The following is a 25,306-nucleotide window of genomic DNA, read 5'->3' as shown; positions in this document are numbered from 1 at the left end:
GGTATGTATCAGATGGTCTGTATCAGATGGTCTGTATCAGATGGTATGTATCAGATGGTCTGTATCAGATGGTCTGTATCAGATGGTCTGTATCAGATGGTCTGTATCAGATGGTCTGTATCAGATGGTCTGTATCAGATGGTCTGTATCAGATGGTCTGTATCAGATGGTCTGTATCAGATGGTCTGTATCAGGTCTGTATCAGATGGTATGGATCAGATGGTCTGTATCAGATGGTCTGTATCAGATGGTCTGTATCAGATGGTCTGTACCAGATGGTCTGTACCAGGTCTGTATCAGATGGTCTGTATCAGATGGTCTGTATCAGATGGTCTGTATCAGATGGTCTGTACCAGATGGTCTGTATCAGATGGTATGTATCAGATGGTCTGTATCAAATGGTCTGTACCAGATGGTATGTATCAGATGGTCTGTACCAGATGGTCTGTATCAGATGGTCTGTATCAGATGGTCTGTATTAGACGGTCTGTATCAGATGGTATGTATCAGATGGTCTGTATCAGATGGTCTGTATCAGATGGTATGTATCAGATGGTCTGTACCAGATGGTCTGTATCAGATGGTCTGTATCAGATGGTATGTATCAGATGGTCTGTATCAGATGGTATGTATCAGATGGTCTGTATCAGATGGTCTGTATCAGATGGTATGTATCAGATGGTATGTATCAGATGGTCTGTACAAGATGGTCTGTATCAGATGGTCTGTATCAGATGGTATGTATCAGATGGTCTGTATTAGACGGTCTGTATTAGACAGTCTGTAAAAGATTATCTGTACCAGATGGTCTGTATCAGGTCTGTATCAGATGGTCTGTATCAGATGGTCTGTATCAGGTCTGGATCAGATGGTCTGTATCAGATGGTCTGTATCAGATGGTCTGTACCAGATGGTCTGTATCAGGTCTGTATCAGATGGTCTGTATCAGATGGTCTGTACCAGATGGTCTGTATCAGATGGTCTGTACCAGATGGTCTGTATCAGATGGTCTGTATCAGATGGTCTGTACCAGATGGTCTGTATCAGATGGTCTGTATCAGATGGTCTCTATGTATCAGATGGTCTGTATCAGATGGTCTGTATCAGATGGTCTGTATCAGGTCTGTATCAGATGGTCTGTATGGTCTGTAGATGGTCTGTATCAGATGGTCTGTATCAGATGGTCTGTATCAGATGGTCTGTATCAGATGATGGTCTGTATCAGATGGTCTGTATCAGATGGTCTGTATCAGATGGTCTGTATCAGATGGTCTGTATCAGATGGTCTGTATCAGATGTCTGTATCAGGTCTGTATCAGATGGTCTGTATCAGATGGTATGTATCAGATGGTCTGTATCAGATGGTCTGTATCAGATGGTCTGGTATGTATCAGATGGTCTGTATCAGATGGTCTGTATCAGATGGTCTGGTATGTATCAGATGGTCTGTATCAGATGGTCTGTATCAGATGGTCTGTATCAGATGGTCTGTATCAGATGGTCTGTATCAGATGGTCTGTATCAGATGGTCTGTATCAGATGGTCTGTATCAGATGGTCTGTATCAGATGGTCTGTATTAGAGATGGTCTGTATTAGACGGTCTGTAAAAGATGGTCTGTATCAGATGGTCTGTATCAGATGGTCTGTATCAGATCTGGTCTGTATCAGATGGTCTGTATCAGATGGTCTGTATCAGATGGTCTGTATTAGATGGTCTGTATCAGATGGTCTGTATCAGATGGTCTGTATCAGATGGTCTGTATCAGATGGTCTGTATGGTCTGTATCAGATGGTCTGTATCAGATGGTCTGTATCAGATGGTCTGTACCAGATGGTCTGTATCAGATGGTCTGTATCAGATGGTCTGTATCAGATGGTCTGTATCAGATGGTCTGTATCAGATGGTCTGTATCAGGTCTGTATCAGATGGTCTGTATCAGATGTCTGTATCAGATGGTCTGTATCAGATGGTCTGTATCAGATGGTCTGGTCTGTATCAGATGGTCTGTATCAGATGGTCTGTATCAGATGGTCTGTATCAGATGGTCTGTATCAGATGGTCTGTATCAGATGGTCTGTATCAGATGGTCTGTATCAGATGGTATGTATCAGATGGTCTGTATCAGATGGTCTGTATCAGATGGTCTGTATCAGATGGTCTGTATCAGATGGTCTGTATCAGATGGTCTGTATCAGATGGTATGTATCAGATGGTCTGTATCAGATGGTCTGTATCAGATGGTATGTATCAGATGGTATGTATCAGATGGTCTGTACCAGATGGTCTGTATCAGATGGTCTGTATCAGATGGTATGTATCAGATGGTCTGTATTAGACGGTCTGTATTAGACGGTCTGTAAAAGATGATCTGTACCAGATGGTCTGTATCAGGTCTGTATCAGATGGTCTGTACCAGATGGTCTGTATCAGGTCTGTATCAGATGGTCTGTATCAGATGGTCTGTATCAGATGGTCTGTATCAGATGGTCTGTATCAGATGGTCTGTACCAGATGGTCTGTATCAGATGGTCTGTATCAGATGGTCTGTACCAGATGGTCTGTACCAGATGGTCTGTACCAGGTCTGTATCAGATGGTCTGTATCAGATGGTCTGTATCAGATGGTCTGGATCAGATGGTCTGGATCAGGTCTGTATCAGATGGTCTGTATCAGATGGTCTGTATCAGATGGTATGTATCAGATGGTCTGTATCAGATGGTCTGTATCAGATGGTATGTATCAGATGGTCTGTACCAGATGGTCTGTATCAGATGGTCTGTATCAGATGGTCTGTATCAGATGGTCTGTATCAGATGGTCTGTATCAGATGGTCTGTACCAGATGGTCTGTATCAGATGGTCTGTATCAGATGGTCTGTATCAGATGGTCTGTATCAGATGGTCTGTATCAGATGGTCTGTATCAGATGGTCTGTATCAGATGGTCTGTATCAGATGGTATGTATCAGATGGTCTGTATCAGATGGTCTGTATCAGATGGTATGTATCAGATGGTCTGTATCAGATGGTCTGTATCAGATGGTATGTATCAAATGGTCTGTACCAGATGGTCTGTATCAGATGGTCTGTATCAGATGGTATGTATCAGATGGTCTGTATTAGACGGTCTGTATTAGACGGTCTGTAAAAGATGATCTGTACCAGATGGTCTGTATCAGATGGTCTGTATCAGATGGTCTGTATCAGATGGTCTGTATCAGATGGTATGTATCAGATGGTCTGTACCAGATGGTCTGTATCAGATGGTCTGTATCAGATGGTCTGTATCAGATGGTCTGTATCAGATGGTCTGTATCAGATGGTCTGTATCAGATGGTCTGTATCAGATGGTCTGTATCAGATGGTGTATCAGATGGTCTGTATCAGATCAGATTGTATGTATCAGATGGTCTGTATCAGATGGTCTGTATCAGATGGTCTGTATCAGATGGTCTGTATCAGATGGTCTGTATTAGACGGTCTGTATCAGATGGTCTGTATCAGATGGTCTGTATCAGATGGTATGTATCAGATGGTCTGTATCAGATGGTCTGTATCAGATGGTCTGTATCAGATGGTATGTATCAGATGGTATGTATCAGACGGTCTGTACCAGATGGTCTGTATTAGATGGTCTGTATCAGATGGTCTGTATCAGATGGTCTGTATCAGGTCTGTATCAGATGGTCTGTATCAGGTCTGTATCAGGTATGTATCAGATGGTCTGTATCAGATGGTCTGTACCAGATGGTCTGTATCAGATGGTCTGTATCAGATGGTATGTATCAGATGGTATGTATCAGATGGTCTGTACCAGATGGTCTGTATCAGATGGTCTGTATCAGATGGTCTGTATTAGATGGTCTGTATCAGATGGTATGTATCAGATGGTCTGTATCAGATGGTCTGTATCAGATGGTCTGTATCAGATGGTCTGTATTAGATGGTCTGTATCAGATGGTATGTATCAGATGGTCTGTATCAGATGGTCTGTATCAGATGGTATGTATCAGATGGTATGTATCAGATGGTATGTATCAGACGGTCTGTACCAGATGGTCTGTATCAGATGTTCTGTATCAGATGGTATGTATCAGACGGTCTGTATTAGACGGTCTGTATTAGAAGGTCTGTAAAAAATGATCTGTACCAGATGGTCTGTATCAGGTCTGTATCAGGTATGTATCAGATGGTCTGTATCAGATGGTCTGTATCAGATGGTCTGTATCAGATCTGTATCAGGTCTGTATCAGATGGTCTGTACCAGATGGTCTGTATCAGATGGTATGTATCAGATGGTATGTATCAGATGGTCTGTATCAGATGGTCTGTATCAGATGGTCTGTATCAGATGGTCTGTATCAGATGGTCTGTATCAGATGGTCTGTATCAGATGGTCTGTATCAGATGGTCTGTATTAGACGGTCTGTATCAGATGGTCTGTAGATGGTCTGTATCAGATGGTCTGTATCAGATCTGTATCAGATGGTCTGTATCAGATGGTCTGTATCAGATGGTCTGTATCAGATGGTCTGTATCAGATGGTCTGTATCAGATGGTCTGTATCAGATGGTCTGTATCAGATGGTCTGTATCAGATGGTCTGTATCAGATGGTCTGTATCAGATGGTCTGTATCAGATGGTCTGTATCAGATGGTCTGTATCAGATGGTCTGTACCAGATGGTCTGTATCAGATGGTCTGTATCAGATGGTCTGTATCAGATGGTCTGTATGGTCTGTATCAGATGGTCTGTATCAGATGGTCTGTATCAGATGGTCTGTATCAGATGGTCTGTATCAGATGGTCTGTATCAGATGGTCTGTATCTGTAGATGGTCTGTATCAGATGGTCTGTATCAGATGGTATGTATCAGATGGTCTGTATCAGATGGTCTGTATCAGATGGTCTGTATCAGATGGTCTGTATCAGATGGTCTGTATGGTCTGTATCAGATGGTCTGTATCAGATGGTCTGTATCAGATGGTCTGTACCAGATGGTCTGTATCAGATGTCTGTATCAGATGGTCTGTATCAGATGGTCTGTATCAGATGGTCTGTATCAGATGGTCTGTATCAGATGGTCTGTACCAGATGGTCTGTATCAGATGGTCTGTATCAGATGGTCTGTATCAGATGGTCTGTATGATGTCTGTATCAGATGGTCTGTAGATGGTCTGTATCAGATGGTCTGTATCAGATGGTCTGTATCAGATGGTCTGTATCAGATGGTCTGTATCAGATGGTCTGTACCAGATGGTCTGTATCAGATGGTCTGTATCAGATGGTCTGTATCAGATGGTCTGTATCAGATGGTCTGTATCAGATGGTCTGTATCAGATGGTCTGTATCAGATGGTCTGTATCAGATGGTCTGTATCAGATGGTCTGTATCAGATGGTCTGTATCAGATGGTCTGTACCAGATCAGATGGTCTGTATCAGATGGTCTGTATCAGATGGTATGTATCAGATGGTCTGTATTAGACATCAGATGTATCAGTGGTCTGTACCAGATGGTCTGTATCATGGTCTGTATCAGATGGTCTGTATCAGATGGTCTGTATCAGATGGTCTGTATCAGATGGTCTGTATCAGATGGTCTGTATCAGATGGTCTGTATCAGATGGTATGTATCAGATGGTCTGTACCAGATGGTCTGTATCAGATGGTCTGTATCAGATGGTATGTATCAGATGGTCTGTATTAGATGGTCTGTATTAGATGGTCTGTAAAAGATGGTCTGTATGGTCTGATCAGGTCTGTATCAGATGATGGTCTGTATCAGATGGTCTGTATCAGATGGTCTGTATCAGGTCTGTATCAGATGGTCTGTATCAGATGGTCTGTATCAGATGGTCTGTATCAGATGGTCTGTATCAGATGGTCTGTATCAGATGGTCTGTATCAGATGGTCTGTACCAGATGGTCTGTATCAGATGGTCTGTATGGTCTGTATCAGATGGTCTGTATCAGATGGTCTGTATCAGATGGTCTGTATCAGATGGTCTGTATCAGATGGTCTGTATCAGATGGTCTGTATGATGGTCTGTATCAGATGGTCTGTATCAGATGGTCTGTATCAGATGGTCTGTATCAGATGGTCTGTATCAGATGGTCTGTATCAGATGGTCTGTCTGTATCAGATGGTCTGTACCAGATGGTCTGTATCAGATGGTCTGTACCAGATGGTCTGATGGTCTGTATCAGATGGTCTGTATCAGATGGTCTGTATCAGATGGTCTGTATCAGATGGTCTGTATCAGATGGTCTGTATCAGATGGTCTGTATCAGATGGTCTGTATCAGATGGTCTGTATCAGATGGTCTGTATCAGATGGTCTGTATCAGATGGTCTGTATCAGATGGTCTGTATCAGATGGTCTGTATCAGATGGTCTGTATCAGATGGTCTGTACCAGATGGTCTGTATCAGATGGTCTGTATCAGATGGTCTGTATCAGATGGTCTGTATCAGATGGTCTGTATCAGATGGTCTGTATCAGATGGTCTGTATCAGATGGTCTGTATCAGATGGTCTGTATCAGATGGTCTGTATCAGATGGTCTGTATCAGATGGTCTGTATCAGTCAGATGGTCTGTATCAGATGGTCTGTATCAGATGGTCTGTATCAGATGGTCTGTATCAGATGGTCTGTATCATGGTCTGTATCAGATGGTCTGTATCAGATGGTATGTATCAGATGGTCTGTATCAGATGGTCTGTATCAGATGGTCTGTATCAGATGGTCTGTATCAGATGGTCTGTATCAGATGGTCTGTATCAGATGGTCTGTATCAGATGGTCTGTATCAGATGGTATGTATCAGATGGTCTGTATCAGATGGTATGTATCAGATGGTCTGTATCAGATGGTCTGTATCAGATGGTCTGTATCAGATGGTCTGTATCAGATGGTCTGTATCAGATGGTCTGTATCAGATGGTCTGTATCAGATGGTCTGTACCAGATGGTCTGTACCAGGTCTGTATCAGATGGTCTGTATCAGATGGTCTGTATCTGTATCAGATGGTCTGTATCAGATGGTCTGTATCAGATGGTCAGATGGATGTCTGTATCAGATGGTCTGTACCAGATGGTCTGTATCAGATGGTCTGTATCAGATGGTCTGTATCAGATGGTCTGTATCAGATGGTCAGATGGTCTGTATCAGATGGTCTGTATCAGATGGTCTGTATCAGATGGTCTGTATCAGATGGTCTGTATCAGATGGTATGTATCAGATGGTCTGTATCTGTATCAGATGGTCTGTATCAGATGGTCTGTATTAGATCAGATGGTCTGTATCAGATGGTCTGTATCAGATGGTCTGTATCAGATGGTCTGTATCAGATGGTCTGTATCAGATGGTCTGTATCAGATGGTCTGTATCAGATGGTCTGTATGGTCTGTATCAGATGGTCTGTATCAGATGGTCTGTATCAGATGGTATGTATCAGATGGTCTGTATTAGATGGTCTGTATTAGATGGTCTGTATCAGATGGTCTGTATCAGATGGTCTGTATCAGATCAGGTATGTATCAGATGGTCTGTATCAGATGGTCTGTATCAGATGGTGTATCAGATGGTATGTATCAGATGGTCTGTATCAGATGGTCTGTATCAGATGGTCTGTATCAGATGGTCTGTACCAGATGGTCTGTATCAGGTCTGGTCTGTATCAGATGGTCTGTATCAGATGGTCTGTATCAGATGGTCTGTATTAGATCTGTAAAAGATGATCTGTAGATGGTCTGTATCAGATGGTCTGTATCAGATGGTCTGTATCAGATGGTCTGTATCAGATGGTCTGTATCAGATGGTCTGTATCAGATGGTCTGTATCAGATGGTCTGTATCAGATGGTCTGTACCAGATGGTCTGTATCAGATGGTCTGTATCAGATGGTCTGTATCAGATGGTCTGTATCAGATGGTCTGTATCAGATGGTCTGTATCAGATCTGTATCAGATGGTCTGTATGATGGTCTGTATCAGATGGTCTGTATCAGATGGTCTGTATCAGATGGTCTGTATCAGATGGTCTGTCTCTGTATCAGATGGTCTGTATCAGATGGTCTGTATCAGATGGTCTGTATCAGATGGTCTGTATCTGTATCAGGTCTGTATCAGATGGTCTGTACCAGATGGTCTGTATCAGATGGTCTGTATCAGATGGTCTGTATCAGATGGTCTGTATCAGATGGTCTGTATCAGATGGTCTGTACCAGATGGTCTGTATCAGATGGTCTGTATCAGATGGTCTGTATCAGATGGTCTGTATCAGATGGTCTGTATCAGATGGTATGTATCAGATGGTCTGTATCAGATGGTCTGTATCAGATGGTCTGTATCAGATGGTCTGTATCAGATGGTCTGTATCAGATGGTCTGTATCAGATGGTCTGTATCAGATGGTCTGTATCAGATGGTCTGTACCAGATGGTCTGTATCAGATGGTCTGTATCAGATGGTCTGTATCAGATGGTCTGTATCAGATGGTCTGTACCAGATGGTCTGTATCAGATGGTCTGTATCAGATGGTCTGTATCAGATGGTCTGTATCAGATGGTCTGTATCAGATGGTCTGTATCAGATGGTCTGTATCAGGTCTGTATCAGGTATGTATCAGATGGTCTGTATCAGATGGTCTGTATCAGATGGTCTGTATCAGATGGTCTGTATCAGATGGTCTGTATCAGATGGTCTGTATCAGATGGTCTGTATCAGATGGTCTGTACCAGATGGTCTGTATCAGATGGTCTGTATCAGATGGTCTGTATCAGATGGTCTGTACCAGATGGTCTGTACCAGATGGTCTGTATCAGATGGTCTGTATCAGATGGTCTGTATCAGATGGTCTGTACCAGATGGTCTGTATCAGATGGTCTGTATCTGGTATCAGATGGTCTGTACCAGATGGTCTGTATCAGATGGTATGTATCAGATGGTATGTATCAGATGGTCTGTATCAGATGGTCTGTATCAGATGGTCTGTATCAGATGGTCTGTACCAGATGGTCTGTATCAGATGGTCTGTATCAGATGGTCTGTATCAGATGGTCTGTACCAGATGGTCTGTACCAGGTCTGTATCAGATGGTCTGTATCAGATGGTCTGTATCAGATGGTCTGTATCAGATGGTCTGTACCAGATGGTCTGTATCAGATGGTCTGTATCAGATGGTCTGTATCAGATGGTCTGTACCAGATGGTATGTATCAGATGGTCTGTATCAGATGGTCTGTATCAGATGGTCTGTATCAGATGGTCTGTATCAGATGGTCTGTATCAGATGGTCTGTATCAGATGGTCTGTATCAGATGGTCTGTATCAGATGGTCTGTATCAGATGGTCTGTATCAGATGGTCTGTATCAGATGGTATGTATCAGATGGTCTGTATCAGATGGTCTGTATCAGATGGTCTGTATCAGATGGTCTGTATCAGATGGTCTGTATCAGATGGTATGTATCAGATGGTCTGTATCAGATGGTCTGTATCAGATGGTCTGTATCAGATGGTCTGTATCAGATGGTCTGTATCAGATGGTCTGTACCAGGTCTGTATCAGATGGTGATCTGTACCAGATGGTCTGTATCAGGTCTGTATCAGGTATGTATCAGATGGTCTGTATCAGATGGTCTGTATCAGATGGTAGTATCAGATGGTCTGTATCAGATGGTCTGTATCAGATGGTCTGTATCAGATGGTCTGTATCAGATGGTCTGTATCAGATGGTCTGTATCAGATGGTCTGTATCAGATGGTATGTATCAGATGGTCTGTATTAGACGGTCTGTATTAGATGGTCTGTAAAAGATGATCTGTACCAGATGGTCTGTATCAGATGGTCTGTATCAGATGGTCTGTATCAGATGGTCTGTACCAGATGGTCTGGTCTGTATCAGATGGTCTGTATCAGATGGTCTGTATCAGATGGTCTGTACCAGATGGTCTGTATCAGATGGTCTGTATCAGATGGTCTGTATCAGATGGTCTGTATCAGATGGTCTGTATCCAGATGGTCTGTATGGTCTGTATCAGATGGTCTGTATCAGATGGTCTGTATCAGATGGTCTGTATCAGATGGTCTGTATCAGATGGTCTGTATCAGATGGTCTGGTATCAGATGGTCTGTATCAGATGGTCTGTATCAGATGGTCTGTATCAGATGGTCTGTATCAGATGGTCTGTATCAGATGGTCTGTATCAGATGGTCTGTATCAGATGGTCTGTATCAGATGGTCTGTATCAGATGGTCTGTACTAGATGGTCTGTATCAGATGGTCTGTATCAGATCAGGTCTGTATCAGATGGTCTGTATCAGATGGTCTGTATCAGATGGTCTGTATCAGATGGTCTGTATCAGATGGTCTGTACCAGATGGTCTGTATCAGATGGTCTGTATCAGATGGTATGTATCAGATGGTCTGTATCAGATGGTCTGTATCAGATGGTCTGTATCAGATGGTCTGTATCAGATGGTCTGTATCAGATGGTCTGTATCAGATGGTCTGTATGGTCTGATGGTCTGTATCAGATGGTCTGTATCAGATGGTCTGTATCAGATGGTCTGTATCAGATGGTCTGTATCAGATGGTCTGTATCAGATGGTCTGTATCAGATGGTCTGTATCAGATGGTCTGGTCTGTATCAGATGGTCTGTACCAGTCTGTATCAGGTATGTATCAGATGGTCTGTATCAGATGGTCTGTATCAGATGGTATGTATCAGATGGTATGTATCAGATGGTCTGTATCAGATGGTCTGTATCAGATGGTCTGTATCAGATGGTCTGTACCAGATGGTCTGTATCAGATCAGATGGTCTGTATCAGATGGTCTGTACCAGATGGTCTGTATCAGATGGTCTGTATCAGATGGTCTGTATCAGATGGTCTGTACCAGATGGTCTGTATCAGATGGTCTGTATCAGGTCTGTATGGTCTGTATCAGATGGTCTGTACCAGATGGTCTGTATCAGATGGTATGTATCAGATGGTATGTATCAGATGGTCTGTATCAGATGGTCTGTATCAGATGGTCTGGATCAGATGGTCTGTACCAGACGGTCTGTATCAGGTGGTCTGTATCAGATGGTCTGTATCAGATGGTCTGTACCAGATGGTCTGTACCAGGTCTGTATCAGATGGTCTGTATCAGATGGTCTGTATCAGAGGGTCTGTACCAGATGGTCTGTATCAGATGGTCTGTACCAGATGGTCTGTATCAGATGGTCTGTATCAGATGGTCTGTACCAGATGGTCTGTATCAGATGGTATGTATCAGATGGTCTGTATCAGATGGTCTGTATCAGATGGTATGTATCAGATGGTCTGTACCAGATGGTCTGTATCAGATGGTCTGTAGATGGTCTGTATCAGATGGTCTGTATCAGATGGTCTGTATCAGATGGTCTGTATCAGATGGTCTGTATCAGATGGTCTGTATCAGATGGTCTGTATCAGATGGTCTGTATCAGATGGTCTGTATCCAGATGGTCTGTATCAGATGGTCTGTATCAGATGGTATGTATCAGATGGTCTGTATCAGATGGTCTGTATCAGATGGTCTGTAAAAGATGGTCTGTACCAGATGGTCTGTATCAGATGGTCAGATGGTATGTATCAGATGGTCTGTATCAGATGGTATGTATCAGATGGTCTGTATCAGATGGTCTGTATCAGATGGTATGTATCAGATGGTATGGTGGTCTGTATCCAGATGGTCTGTATCAGATGGTCTGTATCAGATGGTCTGTATCAGATGGTCTGTATCAGATTAGGGTCTGTATTAGACGGTCTGTAAAAGATGATCTGTACCAGATGGTCTGTATCAGGTCTGTATCAGATGGTCTGTATCAGATGGTCTGTATCAGGTCTGTATCAGATGGTCTGTATCAGATGGTCTGTATCAGATGGTCTGTATGGTCTGTATCAGATGGTCTGTATCAGATGGTCTGTATCAGATGGTCTGTATCCAGATGGTCTGTATCAGATGGTCTGTATCAGATGGTCTGTATCAGATGGTCTGTATCAGATGGTCTGTATCAGATGGTCTGTATCAGATGGTCTGTATCAGATGGTCTGTATCAGATGGTCTGTATCTGTATGGTATGTATCAGATGGTCTGTATCAGATGGTCTGTATCAGATGGTCTGTATCAGATGGTCTGTACCAGATGGTCTGTATCAGGGTCTGTATCAGATCAGATGGTCTGTATCAGATGGTCTGTATCAGATGGTCTGTATCAGATGGTCTGTATCAGATGGTCTGTATCAGATGGTCTGTATCAGATGGTCTGTACCAGATGGTCTGTATCAGATGGTCTGTATCAGATGGTCTGTATCAGATGGTCTGTATCAGATGGTCTGTATCAGATGGTCTGTATCAGATGGTCTGTATCAGATGGTCTGTATCAGATGGTCTGTATCAGATGGTCTGTATCAGATGGTCTGTATCAGATGGTCTGTATCAGATGGTCTGTATCAGATGGTCTGTATCAGATGGTATGTATCAGATGGTCTGTATCAGATGGTATGTATCAGATGGTATGTATCAGATGGTCTGTATCAGATGGTCTGTATCAGATGGTCTGTATCAGATGGTCTGTATCAGATGGTCTGTATCAGATGGTCTGTATCAGATGGTCTGTATCAGATGGTCTGTATCAGATGGTCTGTATCAGATGGTCTGTATCAGATGGTCTGTATCAGATGGTATGTATCAGATGGTCTGTACCAGATGGTCTGTATCAGATGGTCTGTATCAGATGGTCTGTATCAGATGGTATGTATCAGATGGTCTGTATTAGATGGTCTGTATCAGATGGTCTGTATCAGATGGTCTGTACCAGATGGTCTGTATCTCTGTATCCAGATGGTCTGTATCAGATGGTCTGTATCAGATGGTCTGGTATGTATCAGATGGTCTGTATCAGATGGTATGTATCAGATGGTCTGTATCAGATGGTCTGTATCAGATGGTCTGTATCAGATGGTCTGTATCAGATGGTCTGTATCAGATGGTCTGTATCAGATGGTCTGTATCAGATGGTCTGTATCCAGATGGTCTGTACCAGATGGTCTGTATCAGATGGTCTGTATGGGTCTGTATCAGATGGTCTGTATCAGATGGTCTGTATGGTCTGTAGATGGTCTGTATCAGATGGTATCAGATGGTCTGTATCAGATGGTCTGTATCAGATGGTCTGTATCAGATGGTCTGTATCAGATGGTCTGTATCAGATGGTCTGTATGGTCTGTAGATGGTCTGTACCAGATGGTCTGTATCAGATGGTCTGTATCAGATGGTCTGTATCAGATGGTCTGTATCAGATGGTCTGTATCAGATGGTCTGTATCAGATGGTCTGTATCAGATGGTCTGTATCAGATGGTCTGTATCAGATGGTCTGTATCAGATGGTCTGTATCAGATGGTCTGTATCAGATGGTCTGTATCAGATGGTCTGTATCAGATGGTCTGTATCAGGTCTGTAGATGGTCTGTATCAGATGGTCTGTATCAGATGGTCTGTATCCAGATGGTCTGTATCAGATGGTCTGTATCAGATGGTCTGTATCAGATGGTCTGTATCAGATGGTCTGTATCAGATGGTCTGTATCAGATGGTCTGTATGGTCTGTATCAGATGGTCTGTATCAGATGGTATGTATCAGATGGTATGTATCAGATGGTCTGTATCAGATGGTCTGTATCAGATGGTCTGGATCAGATGGTCTGTACCAGACGGTCTGTATCAGGTGGTCTGTATCAGATGGTCTGTATCAGATGGTCTGTACCAGATGGTCTGTACCAGGTCTGTATCAGATGGTCTGTATCAGATGGTCTGTATCAGATGGTCTGTACCAGATGGTCTGTATCAGATGGTCTGTACCAGATGGTCTGTATCAGATGGTCTGTATCAGATGGTCTGTACCAGATGGTCTGTATCAGATGGTCTGTACCAGGTCTGTATCAGGTATGTATCAGATGGTCTGTACCAGATGGTCTGTATCAGATGGTATGTATCAGATGGTATGTATCAGATGGTCTGTATCAGATGGTCTGTATCAGATGGTCTGTATCAGATGGTCTGTACCAGATGGTCTGTATCAGGTGGTCTGTATCAGATGGTCTGTATCAGATGGTCTGTACCAGATGGTCTGTACCAGGTCTGTATCAGATGGTCTGTATCAGATGGTCTGTACCAGATGGTCTGTATCAGATGGTCTGTACCAGGTCTGTATCAGGTATGTATCAGATGGTCTGTACCAGATGGTCTGTATCAGATGGTATGTATCAGATGGTATGTATCAGATGGTCTGTATCAGATGGTCTGTATCAGATGGTCTGTATCAGATGGTCTGTATCAGATGGTCTGTATCAGATGGTCTGTATCAGATGGTCTGTATCAGATGGTCTGTATCAGATGGTCTGTACCAGGTCTGTATCAGATGGTCTGGTATGTACTGGTCTGTATCAGATGGTCTGTATCCAGATGGTCTGTATCAGATGGTCTGTATCAGATGGTCTGTACCAGATGGTCTGTATCAGATGGTCTGTATCAGATGGTCTGTACCAGATGGTCTGTATCAGATGGTCTGTATCAGATGGTCTGTATCAGATGGTATGTATCAGATGGTCTGTATCAGATGGTATGTATCATGGTATGTATCAGATGGTCTGTATCAGATGGTCTGTATCAGATGGTCTGTATCAGATGGTCTGTATCAGATGGTCTGTATCAGATGGTCTGTATCAGATGGTCTGTATCAGATGGTCTGTATCAGATGGTCTGTATCAGATGGTCTGTATCAGATGGTCTGTATCAGATGGTCTGTATCAGATGGTCTGTACCTGTAGATGGTCTGTATCAGATGGTCTGTATCAGATGGTATGTATCAGATGGTCTGTATCAGATGGTCTGTATCAGATGGTCTGTATCAGATGGTCTGTATCAGACGGTCTGTATCAGATGGTCTGTATCAGATGGTCTGTATCAGATGGTCTGTATCAGATGGTCTGTATCAGATGGTCTGTATCAGATGGTCTGTATCAGATGGTATGTATCAGATGGTCTGTATCAGATGGTCTGTATCAGATGGTCTGTATCAGATGGTCTGTATCAGATGGTATGTATCAGATGGTCTGTATTAGACGGTCTGTATTAGAGGGTCTGTAAAAGATGATCTGTACCAGATGGTCTGTATCAGGTCTGTATCAGGTCTGTATCAGATGGTCTGTATCAGATGGTCTGTACCAGATGGTCTGTACCAGGTCTGTATCAGATGGTCTGTATCAGATGGTCTGTATCAGATGGTCTGTACCAGATGGTCTGTACCAGATGGTCTGTATCAGATGGTCTGTATCAGATGGTCTGTACCAGATGGTCTGTACCAGATGGTCTGTATCAGATGGTCTGTATCAGATGGTCTGTATCAGATGGTCTGTATCAGATGGTCTGTATCAGATAGTCTGTATCAGATGGTCTGTATCAGGTCTGTATCAGATGGTCTGTATCAGATGGTCTGTACCAGATGGTCTGTATCAGATGGTCTGTACCAGATGGTCTGTATCAGATGGTCTGTATCAGATGGTCTGTATCAGATGGTCTGTATCAGATGGTCTGTATCAGATGGTCTGTATCAGATGGTCTGTATCAGATGGTCTGTATCAGATGGTCTGTATCAGATGGTCTGTATCAGATGGTCTGTATCAGATGGTCTGTATCAGATGGTCTGTATCAGATGGTCTGTATCAGATGGTCTGTATCAGATGGTCTGTATCAGATGGATGGTCTGTATCAGATGGTCTGTACCAGATGGTCTGTATCAGATGGTCTGTATCAGATGGTCAGATGTATCAGATGGTATGTATCAGATGGTCTGTATCAGATGGTCTGTATCAGATGGTATGTATCAGATGGTCTGTATCAGATGGTATGTATCAGATGGTCTGTATCAGATGGTCTGTATCAGATGGTCTGTATCAGATGGTCTGTATCAGATGGTCTGTATTAGAGGGTCTGTATCAGATGGTATGTATCAGATGGTCTGTATCAGATGGTCTGTATCAGATGGTCTGTATCAGATGGTCTGTATCAGATGGTCTGTATCAGATGGTCTGTACCAGATGGTCTGTATCAGATGGTCTGTATCAGATGGTCTGTATCAGATGGTATGTATCAGATGGTCTGTATCAGATGGTCTGTATTAGACAGATGGTCTGTATCAGATGGTCTGTACCAGATGGTCTGTATCAGGTCTGTATCAGATGGTCTGTATCAGATGGTCTGTATCAGATGGTCTGTATCAGATGGTCTGTATCAGATGGTCTGTATCAGATGGTCAGATGTATGTATCAGATGGTCTGTATCAGATGGTCTGTATCAGATGGTCTGTATCAGATGGTCTGTATCAGATGGTCTGTATCAGATGGTCTGTATCAGATGGTCTGTATCAGATGGTCTGTATCAGATGGTCTGTATCAGATGGTCTGTATCATGGTCTGTATCAGATGGTCTGTATCAGATGGTCTGTATCAGATGGTCTGTATCAGATGGTCTGTATCAGATGGTCTGTATGGTCTGTATCAGATGGTCTGTATCAGATGGTCTGTATCAGATGGTCTGTATCAGATGGTCTGTATCAGATGGTCTGTACCAGTGGTCTGTATCTGTATCAGATGGTCTGTATCAGATGGTCTGTATCAGATGGTCTGTATCAGATGGTCTGTATCAGATGGTCTGTATCAGATGGTCTGTATCAGATGGTCTGTATCAGATGGTCTGTATCAGATGGTCTGTATCAGATGGTCTGTATCAGATGGTCTGTATCAGATGGTCTGTATCAGATGGTCTGTATCAGATGGTCTGTATCAGATGGTCTGTATCAGATGGTCTGTATCAGATGGTCTGTATCAGATGGTCTGTATCAGATGGTCTGTATCAGATGGTCTGTATCAGATGGTCTGTATCAGATGGTCTGTATGATGGTCTGTATCAGATGGTCTGTATCAGATGGTCTGTATCAGATGGTCTGTATCAGATGGTCTGTATCAGATGGTCTGTATCAGATGGTCTGTATCAGATGGTCTGTATCAGATGGTCTGTATCAGATGGTCTGTATCAGATGGTCTGTATCAGATCTGTATGTATCAGGTGGTCTGTATCAGATGGTCTGTATGGTCTGTATCAGATGGTCTGTACCAGATGGTCTGTATCAGATGGTCTGTATCAGATGGTCTGTATCAGATGGTCTGTATCAGATGGTCTGTATCAGATGGTCTGTATCCAGATGGTCTGTATCAGATGGTCTGTATCAGATGGTCTGTATCAGATGGTCTGTATCAGATGGTCTGTATCAGATGGTCTGTATCAGATGGTCTGTATCAGATGGTCTGTATCAGATGGTCTGTATCAGATGGTCTGTATCAGATGGTCTGTATCAGATGGTCTGTATCAGATGGTCTGTATCAGATGGTCTGTATCAGATGGTCTGTATCAGATGGTCTGTATCAGATGGTCTGTATCAGATGGTCTGTATCAGATGGTCTGTATCAGATGGTCTGTACCAGATGGTCTGTATCAGATGGTCTGTATCAGATGGTCTGTATCAGATGGTCTGTATCAGATGGTCTGTATCAGATGGTCTGTATCAGATGGTCTGTATCAGGGTCTGTATGGTATGATCAGATGGTCTGTATCAGATGGTCTGTATCAGATGGTCTGTATCAGATGGTCTGTATCAGATGGTCTGTATCAGATGGTCTGTATCAGATGGTCTGTATCAGATGGTCTGTATCAGATGGTCTGTACCAGACGGTCTGTATCAGATGGTCTGTATCAGATGGTCTGTATCAGATGGTCTGTATGGTCTGTATCAGATGGTCTGTATCAGATGGTCTGTATCAGATGGTCTGTATCAGATGGTCTGTATCAGATGGTCTGTATCAGATGGTCTGTATCAGATGGTCTGTATCAGATGGTCTGTATCAGATGGTCTGTATCAGATGGTCTGTATCAGATGGTCTGTATCAGATGGTCTGTATCAGATGGTCTGTATCAGATGGTCTGTATCAGATGGTCTGTATCAGATGGTCTGTATCAGATGGTCTGTATCAGATGGTCTGTATCAGATGGTCTGTATCAGATGGTCTGTATCAGATGGTCTGTATCAGATGGTCTGTATCAGATGGTATGTATCAGATGGTCTGTATCAGATGGTATGTATCAGATGGTCTGTATCAGATGGTCTGTATCAGATGGTCTGTATCAGATGGTATGTATCAGATGGTCTGTACCAGATGGTCTGTATCAGATGGTCTGTATCAGATGGTATGTATCAGATGGTCTGTATTAGACGGTCTGTATTAGAGGGTCTGTAAAAGATGATCTGTACCAGATGGTCTGTATCAGGTCTGTATCAGGTCTGTATCAGATGGTCTGTATCAGATGGTCTGTACCAGATGGTCTGTATCAGATGGTCTGTATCAGATGGTCTGTATCAGATGGTCTGTATCAGATGGTCTGTATCAGATGGTCTGTATCAGATGGTCTGTATCAGATGGTCTGTATCAGATGGTCTGTATCAGATGGTCTGTACCAGATGGTCTGTACCAGATGGTCTGTATCAGATGGTCTGTATCAGATGGTCTGTACCAGATGGTCTGTACCAGATGGTCTGTACCAGGTCTGTATCAGATGGTCTGTATCAGATGGTCTGTATCAGATGGTCTGTATCAGATGGTCTGTATCAGATGGTCTGTATCAGATGGTCTGTATCAGATGGTCTGTATGGTCTGTATTAGATAGTCTGTATCAGATGGTCTGTATCAGATGGTCTGTATCAGATGGTCTGTACCAGATGGTCTGTATCAGATGGTCTGTACTATATGGTCTGTATCACATGGTCTGTATCAGGTCTGTATCAGATGGTCTGTACCAGATGGTCTGTATCAGATGGTCTGTACTATATGGTCTGTATCAGATGGTCTGTATTAGATAGTCTGTATCAGATGGTCTGTACCAGATGGTCTGTATCAGATGGTCTGTATTAGATGGTCTGTATCAGATGGTCTGTATCAGATGGTCTGCCCCAGATGGTCTGTACTAGGTGTGTGTGTAGTGTAGTGGTGTGTGTAGTGTAGTGGTGAGTTTAGTGTAGTGGTGAGTTTAGTGTAGTGGTGGGTGTGTGTAGTGGTGTGTGTTGTGTAGTGTGTGTGTTGTGTAGTGGTGTGTTTAGTATAGTGGTGGGTGTACTGGTGTGTGTGTGTAGTGTACTGGTGTGTGTGTGTGTGTGTGTGTAGTGTACTGGTGCGTGTGTGTAGTGGTATGTGTACTGGTGCGTGTAGTGTGTAATAGGTGGGATGGCAGGCTCTCCCACACAGCAGATGCAAGGCTGCAGGTCATATCCCACCACATGTGAACAGGACAGGGGCATCACACACACACACACACACACACACACACACACACACACACACACACACACACACACACACACACACACACACACACACACACACACACACACACACACACGATAGCTTGTGTGTGACATAACGTTTGCATCACAGGGAAAGAGGGGGAGAGGACAGATGTGTCTCAGTTCCCCTTGAGGGGGACTGGTGTCCTCCATCGCAGGTCAAGTGGCTCTAAATGAAACCTCTGGTGTCGGGGTTGAGGAGGAGAGGCCACGGAGCTCTTTCAGGGACTGAGGCAGTTTATACCTGCAGTGCGAACGCAACACTGTATATCGTTCAATATAGTGTGGCAAAATTCCAGGTACTTCCCCCCAAATCCTGCGTTTTCTAGAAATCCCGGTTGGAAGGTTACCGGAATCAGGAGGGAATAAGCAGGACATCTGTGAATCTTTCAAATGGGATTTCTGAAAAACCCAGTTTAGCAAAATGATTGTAATTTGTTCCAGAAGTCATTGTACATACCGTTGTTTCCCAGGGTCTTCATCATGACCTCCGTCTGGGCGAACTCATAGCTGTAGTCCTGTTCTGAGGAGGCCTCGCTGTCTGTCTCTACGTCTACCTCTACATAGCTCTCCCTGGGGGACGCCCGTTCCCTCTCCAGCTCCTTCAGACGCTCACGCCGCTTCCTCCCAGGCAGGTTTATCCTACAGCACACAGGATGTACACTCACTTCCTGTTTCTACAGCACACAGGATGTACACTCACTTCCTGTTTCTACAGCACACAGGATGTACACTCACTTCCTGTTTCTACAGCACACAGGATGTACACTCACTTCCTGTTTCTACAGCACACAGGATGTACACTCACTTCCTGTTTCTACAGCACACAGGATGTACACTCACTTCCTGTTTCTACAGCACACAGGATGTACACTCACTTCCTGTTTCTACAGCACACAGGATGTACACTCACTTCCTGTTTCTACAGCACACAGGATGTACACTCACTTCCTGTTTCTACAGCACACAGGATGTACACTCACTTCCTGTTTCTACAGCACACAGGATGTACACTCACTTCCTGTTTCTACAGCACACAGGATGTACACTCACTTCCTGTTCCTACAGCACACAGGATGTACACTCAGTTCCTGCTTCTACAGCACACAGGATGTACACTCAGTTCCTGCTTCTACAGCACACAGGATGTACACTCAGTTCCTGTTTCTATAGCACACAGGATGTATACTCAGTTCCTGCTTCTACAGCACACAGGATATACACTCACTTCCTGTTTCTACAGCACACAGGATGTACACTCAGTTCCTGCTTCTACAGCACACAGGATGTACACTCAGTTCCTGTTTCTACAGCACACAGGATGTACACTCAGTTCCTGCTTCTACAGCACACAGGATGTACACTCAGTTCCTGTTTCTACAGCACACAGGATGTACACTCAGTTCCTGCTTCTACAGCACACAGGATGTACACTCAGTTCCTGCTTCTACAGCACACAGGATGTACACTCAGTTCCTGTTTCTACAGCACACAGGATGTACACTCAGTTCCTGCTTCTACAGCACACAGGATGTACACTCAGTTCCTGTTTCTACAGCACACAGGATGTACAATCAGTTCCTGCTTCTACAGCACACAGGATGTACACTCAGTTCCTGCTTCTACAGCACACAGGATGTACACTCACTTCCTGTTCCTACAGCACACAGGATGTACACTCACTTCCTGTTTCTACAGCACACAGGATGTACACTCAGTTCCTGCTTCTACAGCACACAGGATGTACACTCAGTTCCTGCTTCTACAGCACACAGGATGTACACTCAGTTCCTGCTTCTACAGCACACAGGATGTACAATCAGTTCCTGCTTCTACAGCACACAGGATGTACACTCAGTTCCTGCTTCTACAGCACACAGGATGTACACTCAGTTCCTGTTTCTACAGCACACAGGATGTACACTCAGTTCCTGCTTCTACAGCACACAGGATGTACACTCAGTTCCTGCTTCTACAGCACACAGGATGTACACTCAGTTCCTGCTTCTACAGCACACAGGATGTACACTCAGTTCCTGCTTCTACAGCACACAGGATGTACACTCAGTTCCTGCTTCTACAGCACACAGGATGTACACTCAGTTCCTGTTTCTACAGCACACAGGATGTACACTCAGTTCCTGCTTCTACAGCACCTGGCAGCTAACGGATGTAACATTCCCAAAGATTCACAGCTTTTCCAGAAATCCTGATTGGAGGATTTCTGGAAAATCTCTAGTTAACTTTGTCCAGTAGATGTTCTGTAGAGAAACTCCTCACCTGAAGAAGTGGTTGTTGCCCCACAATATGCGGTCTCCATGCCACAGGTGGACCAAGGACTCAGTCATGGTTCCATTCACACAGGTTCTGTTGGAGCAGAGCAATACAGTCTGATGATGTCATATTGAGGTGTGTTGTGGGACAGTAGACATCCCATCCTGCTGTACCTCCTTCTTCCACACAGAGAGTAATACAGCACATCAAATATCCTCATATCACCCACCAACAGTAAAGACTACCAATGAGATATCCTCATATCACCCACCAACAGTAAAGACTACCAATGAGATATCCTCATATCACCCACCAACAGTAAAGACTACCAATGAGATATCCTCATATCACCCACCAACAGTAAAGACTACCAATGAGATATCCTCATATCACCCACCAACAGTAAAGACTACCAATGAGATATCCTCATATCACCCACCAACAGTAAAGACTACCAATGAGATATCCTCATATTTCATAGATAGCCTTTACTGGGACGGGTGGTGGGGGAGAGGCAGGCAGACAGGCAAGGAGGGAGGGAGGGAGGGAGAGAGGGAGGGAGGGAGGGAGGGAGGGAGGGAGGGAGGGAGGGAGGGATGAGGGAGGGAGGGAGGGAGGGAGGGGGGAGGAAGGGAGGGAGGGAGGGAGGGAGGGAGGGATGGAGGGAGGGAGGGAGGGAGGGAGGGAGGGAGGGAGAGAGGGAGGGATACAGGGAGGGAGGGAGGGATGCAGGGAGGGAGGGATGCAGGGAGGGAGGGAGGGAGGGCAGGCAGGCAGGCAAGGAGGGAGGGAGAGAGAGAGGGAGGGAGGGATGAAGGGAGGGAGGGAGGGATGCAGGGAGGGGGATGTTTGATATCAAAGCAGGAGGTTGAGATCAGAAATACCTCAGCTATGAGGTCATGAGAAACTCCAGTCAGGTCCAGTTCACTCATCCATGTGTGTGTACTGTGTGTGTGTGTACTGTGTGTGTGTGTGTGTGTGTGTGTGTGTGTGTGTGTGTGTGTGTGTGTGTGTGTGTGTGTGTGTGTGTGTGTGTGTGTGCGTACTGTGTGTGTGCATACTGTGCGTGTGTTAGCTCACCTGGCATTCTCTATAGGGGTGAGGGTGACCTCCCCCCCATCTGGGCTGATCTCCAACACACAGTGTTCTGACTGGATACCAATCCCAAAGAGCTGGATGTCCTGAGAGGTGTCTGCACCCACACGCGTGTGTTCCTACACACACACACACACACACACACACACACACACACACACACACACACACACACACACACACACACACACACACACACACACACACACACACACACACACACACAGAGAGAGAGAGGAGGTATGTACCACTTATATGACTGGTGATATCATTACTTCCCCACAGACACAGACTCAGATATGTACCACTTATATAACTGGTGATATCATTACTTCCACACAGACACAGACTCAGATATGTACCACTTATATAACTGGTGATATCATTACTTCCACACAGACACAGACTCAGATATGTACCACTTATATAACTGGTGATATCATTACTTCCCCACAGACACAGACTCAGATATGTACCACTTATATAACTGGTGATATCATTACTTCCCCACAGACACACAGACTCAGATATGTACCACTTATATAACTGGTGATATCATTACTTCCACACAGACACAGACTCAGATATGTACCACTTATATAACTGGTAATATCATTACTTCCCCACAGACACAGACTCAGATATGTACCACTTATATAACTGGTGATATCATTACTTCCCCACAGACACAGACTCAGATATGTACCACTTATATAACTGGTGATATCATTACTTCCACACAGACACAGACTCAGATATGTACCACTTATATAACTGGTGATATCATTACTTCCACACAGACACAGACTCAGATATGTACCACTTATATAACTGGTAATATCATTACTTCCCCACAGACACAGACTCAGATATGTACCACTTATATAACTGGTGATATCATTACTTCCACACAGACACACAGACTCAGATATGTACCACTTATATAACTGGTGATATCATTACTTCCCCACAGACACAGACTCAGATATGTACCACTTATATAACTGGTGATATCATTACTTCCACACAGACATGTACCACTTATATAACTGGTGATATCATTACTTCCCCACAGACACAGACTCAGATATGTACCACTTATATAACTGGTGATATCATTACTTCCCCACAGACTCAGATATGTACCACTTATATAACTGGTGATATCATTACTTTCCCACAGACTCAGATATGTACCACTTATATAACTGGTGATATCATTACTTTCCCACAGACTCAGATATGTACCACTTATATAACTGGTGATATCATTACTTCCACACAGACTCAGATATGTACCATTACTTCCCCACTGATATCATGAGGCCATTTTAATCTGCTACAACACCTTTCTCCTTTCATCAATGGGGACTAGAAACTGCACAAGAACATTCACTTAGTGACTGTGAGCTCAGTGAAAAAGCTGATTGCTGTCCACTCTAACTCTCTCTCTCCCCTTCTATATCTCTCTATCTCCCCCTTCTATCTCTCTCTCTCTCTCTCTCTCTCTCTCTCTCTCTCTCTCTCTCTCTCTCTCTCCCTCTCTCTCTCTCTCTCCCCCGTCTATATATCTCTCTCTCCCCCCTCTCTCTCTCTCTCTCTCCCCCTTCTCTCTCTATCTCTCTCTCCCCTTCTATATCTCTCTCTCCCCTTCTATATCTCTCTCTCCCCTTCTATCTATCTCTCCCCTTCTATCTCTCTCTCTCTATCTCCCCTTCTATCTCTCTCTCTCTCCTCCTTCTCTCTCTATTTCTCTCTCCCCTTCTATATCTCTCTCTCCCCGTCTATATATATCTCTCTCCCCCTTCTCTCTCTCCCCTTCTATATCTATCTCTCCCCTTCTATCTCTCTCTCTCCCCTTCTATATCTCTCTCTCCCCTTCTATATCTCTCTCTCCCCGTCTATATATCTCTCTCCCCCTTCTCTCTCTCCCCTTCTATATCTATCTCTCCCCTTCTATCTCTCTCTCTCCCCTTCTATATCTATCTCTCCCCTTCTATCTCTCTCTCTCCTCCTTCTCTCTCTCTCTCTCCCCTTGTCTTTCCCTCTCTCATCACAGAGTGGGTGTAGTTAAACAAACATCCCACTTCCAGAGGATGTCCGACACTCCTTCACTCCTGCAGCTGTATCAGCTACTTAAGATAACCCCAGTAAGTCAGTCTCTTGTTCATTCCATTGTGTGTGTGTGGGTGTCATTCCACACTGGTATGCAGGGCAGGCTAGCTGTCCAGGCCGGGGCACAGATACAGACCTGTTGTTCTGTAGGCATGAAGGAGGCTCTGCTCTACTCTACTCTCTCCCTCTCTCTCCCTGTCCCTCTGCTCTCTCTCTCCCTGTCCCTCTGCTCTCTCTCCCTGCCCCTCTGCTCTCTCTCTCTCTCCCTGCCCCTCTGCTCTCTCTCTCTCTCCCTGCCCCTCTGCTCTCTCTCTCTCTCTCTCTCTCCCTGCCCCTCTGCTTTCTC

The 25,306-nt window shown here is 44.1% G+C and overlaps 1 protein-coding gene across 1 annotated transcript in view; it reads right to left on the bottom strand.

Annotated features, from left to right (window-relative positions):
* kif13a (kinesin family member 13A) overlaps positions 1-25,306 on the bottom strand; it is a gene marked incomplete at its 3' end in the record, with an annotated part of 187,188 nt that overhangs the window by 30,920 nt on the left and 130,962 nt on the right. The window contains exons 14-16 of the mRNA XM_052508473.1: positions 22,831-22,964; positions 21,757-21,843; positions 19,937-20,118 (exon numbers count right to left, since the gene is read on the bottom strand). Coding sequence (XP_052364433.1) covers positions 19,937-20,118; positions 21,757-21,843; positions 22,831-22,964 — 403 coding nt within the window. The remainder of the gene's footprint in view (positions 1-19,936; positions 20,119-21,756; positions 21,844-22,830; positions 22,965-25,306) is intronic.

This window comes from Oncorhynchus keta, unplaced genomic scaffold (genome assembly GCF_023373465.1).
Source record: "Oncorhynchus keta strain PuntledgeMale-10-30-2019 unplaced genomic scaffold, Oket_V2 Un_contig_363_pilon_pilon, whole genome shotgun sequence".
Classification (NCBI taxonomy): Eukaryota; Metazoa; Chordata; class Actinopteri; order Salmoniformes; family Salmonidae; genus Oncorhynchus; species Oncorhynchus keta.
Note: the sequence above shows the minus strand (reverse complement) of the source record. Positions and strands in the feature narration are given on the sequence as shown.